Raw genomic sequence first — 8,461 nt, 5'->3', positions numbered from 1 at the left:
AATAACTCCATCAATATCAAAAACTATTAATTCAAACTTTTAGTCTTAGAAGCAGTAATCAAAGAAATATATGTTTACTTATGGAATTCATTAAAAGTCGACTATAATTCACTTTCACTGACGTATTTCAGTTTCACATGAAGCAGACTTCTTGATCATTTTCATCTGGTACTTTATTTTAATGAAATTCCCTATAGATGTATAAACCAACGGATTTAATGAATCAATCATCTGATGACTTGTACGTGGGACTGGTTAAACAGAAAACAGAAAAACAATCTCATAATAAAAATACAACGTATATAACATTTGAAGAAGTCTCAGGAACCTATCGAATGAACAGAAGAGCTGATTATAATTACACCATGAATGTAAGTATCTACTAAGTTCTTTGCATTTCTACATTTGTCCTAGATAAATTCAACTATGATAATACTAAATCTCCACAAAACCCCTTCTGATTATTTCATTTATTATTTTCTAAATTAGTATGAATAAATTTATGGTCATTCTCCTACAATTAAGTATGTTGGCAGTTGATTTTGTCGAGCCCTTCCCTTTAATTAACGTGTCTAACAGACAATGTTATTCTAACAGTAAAAATTTGCCTATTTCTTTGTATTATTATAATTACTATATCATGTCTGTATCGAAAAATGTATACTTGATTACATGTAACAGCCTACTCACATATCCCCCTCTCTAGCTTAGATATTAGTTGCTCAAAAATTACTCTGCAAGCCATTTGCTTTCCCATATGTATATATACTTGAATCTGATTGGTTGATTCGACTCAGTATTCGCTTGCTCGCGCGTATTAGCGTTTCTGTTCAAATTTATTTGGTGTGCATGTAAAATTGTTATATGCGCTATCCAATAACAAACTGCAATCAGCGCTTTGTGTTGCCTTCTGAATTCATGCACCGTTGGGATTTATTTAATAATGATTATCAGGGTGATTGATAAACGAAGCCAAGCCACTACAGAAATGGTAACCTCGACGTGGGAACGTGATGCATTTTTCGACGACACGGTCTTATATAGAAAAAATTAACTTACTTTGTCTCTATTCGGATTATTATTTGGATTATAATCATAATTGTGTATTACTAATATCATTATTTCCATTACACGTACATTATCTCAGAAGACATTACTGGACATGATTTAACAATAATAAATATAATAATAAAATGTAAAAAGAACATTTCACAAACAGTTGATATACTGGTGCAATTTAGTGTGTCTGATCTATATTATATCATTGAATCATCTGTTATTATCATTGATCTTGTCAGTTGATTTCTCTTTTTGACATTAAAATTGTTTTATTCGTCTACTATCAATTCTTTTTATACACATGACTTCGGAAAAGCCTACGTTACATTTACACCAAACGCCGTCTGTGAAGTCTTTTTAAACTTGAAAATTATTTCTTGGCAAACTGCATTATTTGCAACGAAACAAGTTCGGTCACGCATGCACTCTCCTTCCAGATAAATCTGCAGATAGCATACGAGAGGTTTTATCTAGACAGAGGCCATATGACGAAATAAAGTAAGCCATAGTTAGATTCGTCTCTTCAATCGATCCAACAAGCTGTTGACCAACCGCCTAATCAGGTGCAAATAAAGGATAAGACTGCTTCAAAGCTAAAAACATCAAATGAAAAGTCATATGATGAGCAGGAAAGTAGACATCAAAATATATTATCAACTAAGGCTCCGCCGGCTTCCATTGAATTTACAACGGATCAAAACCGCAGTAGTCAGCGATGCTGATAAAGATAATATTGCAAAAAAGGCTGACAGCATACGCGAGAGGATCAAGCAAACGAGTACTTAATTGTATAACATGATGGAAGACGAAAAAATTAATGTGCGACAGAAAAAGAAAACAGTATTGAGCCAAAAATTGAGGGGATTGACACAAAATGACACCACGAAAATGGCCACGCACCAGTAACAACAAATTATCCAGGCGACAGGTAGAATCTTCGAAATTATGGATTCACAATTATCAATATAAACTCATAGGAGCAAGCGGATTTAAAATAACTAACTTGTCAATCAGTCAGCTCATCGACGTTGTCTGCAGTCACAATGCACCATTCAGTCAGCACACATATTTGAACAAAAATAGAACGAAAAAAAGTTCTCCGATGATTCACAGGAAGAAATACAATCTTTAAAACAAAATACTAAGAAATCTCCACATGCATATGATTGGGTGAGCACACATTGCATGCATTGGACAACACCTCGTGACTTCCATGCATCATCGTCGATGCGTTATCCACTAGTGTTGGTCACTACACCTCAGACAGATTCACAAACACACAAGAACACGCACACAGGCACATTGTCCAGTTGACACATTTCCACCACATCCAACACTCGATCGACAAGTAACGGTGTTGTCAAGTGATCTGATGTGGTGTCGAATGCCTACACATACGACTAGTCACCGATCTCATCAACATTCCACAACACGTCAATTAAGGAAACAAGTGTGTGAACGAGATTACCTGTGTGTCGAGAAGATTCTCCTCACTGGCACCGACACCAACACCCATGTGACTGATCGAGTCAGAGTCTGTTGAAGTGTCTCTGGTCTCATCGTCTCCGGTCTGACGTTCACTCGTCGATGCTGGTTGTTCACTTGACACCTGAAAGTGAAAGAGATCATGGAGTGTATTAAGCTCGAGTGTGTAGTGTGCAGTATTTGGTGCTAGATTGTGACTGTGTGAGACCTATGCATTATATTGGTGTTGTCATGATTTCTGTTTTGTAGTGGTTGTGTGGATGACGTGTCAATGGTGAATTGGTCAGACCAATCCTCATCTGACAAGTAATGGGCGACAGTCACACCCAACCACATCACACCTCTACTCACTGAATCCACTGAAAATACATACAATGACAGTTGGTGGTGTGTTCATTCTCACGTCACAGATTTTCACAGCATCTCATATCACACATTCACACAACTTGTCAATCAGTCAGCTCATCGACGTTGTCTGCAGTCACAATGCACCATTCAGTCAGCACACATATTTGCTGTTGACAACCTCGGTCGGAATCCCAGTCACATCTCCATCAGGTCACTCACCCATTGTCACTCACATATACTGACTGTCAATCTCCACATGCATATGATTGGGTGAGCACACATTGCATGCATTGGACAACACCTCGTGACTTCCATGCATCATCGTCGATGCGTTATCCACTAGTGTTGGTCACTACACCTCAGACAGATTCACAAACACACAAGAACACGCACACAGGCACATTGTCCAGTTGACACATTTCCACCACATCCAACACTCGATCGACAAGTAACGGTGTTGTCAAGTGATCTGATGTGGTGTCGAATGCCTACACATACGACTAGTCACCGATCTCATCAACATTCCACAACACGTCAATTAAGGAAACAAGTGTGTGAACGAGATTACCTGTGTGTCGAGAAGATTCTCCTCACTGGCACCGACACCAACACCCATGTGACTGATCGAGTCAGAGTCTGTTGAAGTGTCTCTGGTCTCATCGTCTCCGGTCTGATGTTCACTCGTCGATGCTGGTTGTTCACTTGACACCTGAAAGTGAAAGAGATCATGGAGTGTATTAAGCTCGAGTGTGTAGTGTGCAGTATTTGGTGCTAGATTGTGACTGTGTGAGACCTATGCATTATATTGGTGTTGTCATGATTTCTGTTTTGTAGTGGTTGTGTGGATGACGTGTCAATGGTGAATTGGTCAGACCAATCCTCATCTGACAAGTAATGGGCGACAGTCACACCCAACCACATCACACCTCTACTCACTGAATCCACTGAAAATACATACAATGACAGTTGGTGGTGTGTTCATTCTCACGTCACAGATTTTCACAGCATCTCATATCACACATTCACACAACTTGTCAATCAGTCAGCTCATCGACGTTGTCTGCAGTCACAATGCACCATTCAGTCAGCACACATATTTGCTGTTGACAACCTCGGTCGGAATCCCAGTCACATCTCCATCAGGTCACTCACCCATTGTCACTCACATATACTGACTGTCAATCTCCACATGCATATGATTGGGTGAGCACACATTGCATGCATTGGACAACACCTCGTGACTTCCATGCATCATCGTCGATGCGTTATCCACTAGTGTTGGTCACTACACCTCAGACAGATTCACAAACACACAAGAACACGCACACAGGCACATTGTCCAGTTGACACATTTCCACCACATCCAACACTCGATCGACAAGTAACGGTGTTGTCAAGTGATCTGATGTGGTGTCGAATGCCTACACATACGACTAGTCACCGATCTCATCAACATTCCACAACACGTCAATTAAGGAAACAAGTGTGTGAACGAGATTACCTGTGTGTCGAGAAGATTCTCCTCACTGGCACCGACACCAACACCCATGTGACTGATCGAGTCAGAGTCTGTTGAAGTGTCTCTAGTCTCATCGTCTCCGGTCTGATGTTCACTCGTCGATGCTGGTTGTTCACTTGACACCTGAAAGTGAAAGAGATCATGGAGTGTATTAAGCTCGAGTGTGTAGTGTGCAGTATTTGGTGCTAGATTGTGACTGTGTGAGACCTATGCATTATATTGGTGTTGTCATGATTTCTGTTTTGTAGTGGTTGTGTGGATGACGTGTCAATGGTGAATTGGTCAGACCAATCCTCATCTGACAAGTAATGGGCGACAGTCACACCCAACCACATCACACCTCTACTCACTGAATCCACTGAAAATACATACAATGACAGTTGGTGGTGTGTTCATTCTCACGTCACAGATTTTCACAGCATCTCATATCACACATTCACACAACTTGTCAATCAGTCAGCTCATCGACGTTGTCTGCAGTCACAATGCACCATTCAGTCAGCACACATATTTGCTGTTGACAACCTCGGTCGGAATCCCAGTCACATCTCCATCAGGTCACTCACCCATTGTCACTCACATATACTGACTGTCAATCTCCACATGCATATGATTGGGTGAGCACACATTGCATGCATTGGACAACACCTCGTGACTTCCATGCATCATCGTCGATGCGTTATCCACTAGTGTTGGTCACTACACCTCAGACAGATTCACAAACACACAAGAACACGCACACAGGCACATTGTCCAGTTGACACATTTCCACCACATCCAACACTCGATCGACAAGTAACGGTGTTGTCAAGTGATCTGATGTGGTGTCGAATGCCTACACATACGACTAGTCACCGATCTCATCAACATTCCACAACACGTCAATTAAGGAAACAAGTGTGTGAACGAGATTACCTGTGTGTCGAGAAGATTCTCCTCACTGGCACCGACACCAACACCCATGTGACTGATCGAGTCAGAGTCTGTTGAAGTGTCTCTGGTCTCATCGTCTCCGGTCTGATGTTCACTCGTCGATGCTGGTTGTTCACTTGACACCTGAAAGTGAAAGAGATCATGGAGTGTATTAAGCTCGAGTGTGTAGTGTGCAGTATTTGGTGCTAGATTGTGACTGTGTGAGACCTATGCATTATATTGGTGTTGTCATGATTTCTGTTTTGTAGTGGTTGTGTGGATGACGTGTCAATGGTGAATTGGTCAGACCAATCCTCATCTGACAAGTAATGGGCGACAGTCACACCCAACCACATCACACCTCTACTCACTGAATCCACTGAAAATACATACAATGACAGTTGGTGGTGTGTTCATTCTCACGTCACAGATTTTCACAGCATCTCATATCACACATTCACACAACTTGTCAATCAGTCAGCTCATCGACGTTGTCTGCAGTCACAATGCACCATTCAGTCAGCACACATATTTGCTGTTGACAACCTCGGTCGGAATCCCAGTCACATCTCCATCAGGTCACTCACCCATTGTCACTCACATATACTGACTGTCAATCTCCACATGCATATGATTGGGTGAGCACACATTGCATGCATTGGACAACACCTCGTGACTTCCATGCATCATCGTCGATGCGTTATCCACTAGTGTTGGTCACTACACCTCAGACAGATTCACAAACACACAAGAACACGCACACAGGCACATTGTCCAGTTGACACATTTCCACCACATCCAACACTCGATCGACAAGTAACGGTGTTGTCAAGTGATCTGATGTGGTGTCGAATGCCTACACATACGACTAGTCACCGATCTCATCAACATTCCACAACACGTCAATTAAGGAAACAAGTGTGTGAACGAGATTACCTGTGTGTCGAGAAGATTCTCCTCACTGACACCGACACCAACACCCATGTGACTGATCGAGTCAGAGTCTGTTGAAGTGTCTCTGGTCTCATCGTCTCCGGTCTGATGTTCACTCGTCGATGCTGGTTGTTCACTTGACACCTGAAAGTGAAAGAGATCATGGAGTGTATTAAGCTCGAGTGTGTAGTGTGCAGTATTTGGTGCTAGATTGTGACTGTGTGAGACCTATGCATTATATTGGTGTTGTCATGATTTCTGTTTTGTAGTGGTTGTGTGGATGACGTGTCAATGGTGAATTGGTCAGACCAATCCTCATCTGACAAGTAATGGGCGACAGTCACACCCAACCACATCACACCTCTACTCACTGAATCCACTGAAAATACATACAATGACAGTTGGTGGTGTGTTCATTCTCACGTCACAGATTTTCACAGCATCTCATATCACACATTCACACAACTTGTCAATCAGTCAGCTCATCGACGTTGTCTGCAGTCACAATGCACCATTCAGTCAGCACACATATTTGCTGTTGACAACCTCGGTCGGAATCCCAGTCACATCTCCATCAGGTCACTCACCCATTGTCACTCACATATACTGACTGTCAATCTCCACATGCATATGATTGGGTGAGCACACATTGCATGCATTGGACAACACCTCGTGACTTCCATGCATCATCGTCGATGCGTTATCCACTAGTGTTGGTCACTACACCTCAGACAGATTCACAAACACACAAGAACACGCACACAGGCACATTGTCCAGTTGACACATTTCCACCACATCCAACACTCGATCGACAAGTAACGGTGTTGTCAAGTGATCTGATGTGGTGTCGAATGCCTACACATACGACTAGTCACCGATCTCATCAACATTCCACAACACGTCAATTAAGGAAACAAGTGTGTGAACGAGATTACCTGTGTGTCGAGAAGATTCTCCTCACTGACACCGACACCAACACCCATGTGACTGATCGAGTCAGAGTCTGTTGAAGTGTCTCTGGTCTCATCGTCTCCGGTCTGATGTTCACTCGTCGATGCTGGTTGTTCACTTGACACCTGAAAGTGAAAGAGATCATGGAGTGTATTAAGCTCGAGTGTGTAGTGTGCAGTATTTGGTGCTAGATTGTGACTGTGTGAGACCTATGCATTATATTGGTGTTGTCATGATTTCTGTTTTGTAGTGGTTGTGTGGATGACGTGTCAATGGTGAATTGGTCAGACCAATCCTCATCTGACAAGTAATGGGCGACAGTCACACCCAACCACATCACACCTCTACTCACTGAATCCACTGAAAATACATACAATGACAGTTGGTGGTGTGTTCATTCTCACGTCACAGATTTTCACAGCATCTCATATCACACATTCACACAACTTGTCAATCAGTCAGCTCATCGACGTTGTCTGCAGTCACAATGCACCATTCAGTCAGCACACATATTTGCTGTTGACAACCTCGGTCGGAATCCCAGTCACATCTCCATCAGGTCACTCACCCATTGTCACTCACATATACTGACTGTCAATCTCCACATGCATATGATTGGGTGAGCACACATTGCATGCATTGGACAACACCTCGTGACTTCCATGCATCATCGTCGATGCGTTATCCACTAGTGTTGGTCACTACACCTCAGACAGATTCACAAACACACAAGAACACGCACACAGGCACATTGTCCAGTTGACACATTTCCACCACATCCAACACTCGATCGACAAGTAACGGTGTTGTCAAGTGATCTGATGTGGTGTCGAATGCCTACACATACGACTAGTCACCGATCTCATCAACATTCCACAACACGTCAATTAAGGAAACAGTAGAATTTGATCAGCACTATAAAACTCAATAGCGCTTGCTTCGAAATTACCAATTGGTGTGTTATTTGTCAAAGCTAAAGCAACTTTGTATTGTCACCATAGGGGTTTTAAGGAGCTTGTTAAATTTTTAGGTTTAATATCATAAGCTGATCTTAGACCATTACTAAAAACTAGGAAGGATTTTGCTCACAGGTAATTAACTTCTATATGTAATCCCGATAGTTCGTGTGATAAGCCGTGACTTGTGGAACTCGTAACGCATCCCAAATATGCTTGCATTGTTGCTTAAGGTGGATCAAACGCTGAACTATATCAACATCTTCACCAAACAGAAATACATCAGCTGCTCATTCT

General features: G+C 42.0%; 2 protein-coding genes across 2 annotated transcripts in view; both read right to left on the bottom strand.

The window, feature by feature from the left end:
* Positions 1 to 8,461, bottom strand: part of Smp_153000 (hypothetical protein) — a gene marked incomplete at both ends in the record, with an annotated part of 69,624 nt that overhangs the window by 22,980 nt on the left and 38,183 nt on the right. The window contains 2 exons of the mRNA XM_018798672.1: positions 2,528 to 2,668; positions 3,461 to 3,601. Coding sequence (XP_018653591.1) covers positions 2,528 to 2,668; positions 3,461 to 3,601 — 282 coding nt within the window. The remainder of the gene's footprint in view (positions 1 to 2,527; positions 2,669 to 3,460; positions 3,602 to 8,461) is intronic.
* Positions 4,364 to 5,374, bottom strand: Smp_116760 (hypothetical protein; the record flags this gene model as incomplete). The annotated part of the gene is made up of 2 exons (XM_018798673.1): positions 4,364 to 4,534; positions 5,327 to 5,374. The coding sequence occupies 2 exons, from the start codon at positions 5,372 to 5,374 to the stop codon at positions 4,364 to 4,366; spliced, it is 219 nt and encodes a 72-aa protein (XP_018653592.1).

Source organism: Schistosoma mansoni, chromosome 7 (genome assembly GCF_000237925.1).
Source record: "Schistosoma mansoni strain Puerto Rico chromosome 7, complete genome".
NCBI classification, from domain to species: Eukaryota; Metazoa; Platyhelminthes; class Trematoda; order Strigeidida; family Schistosomatidae; genus Schistosoma; species Schistosoma mansoni.
Note: the sequence above shows the minus strand (reverse complement) of the source record. Positions and strands in the feature narration are given on the sequence as shown.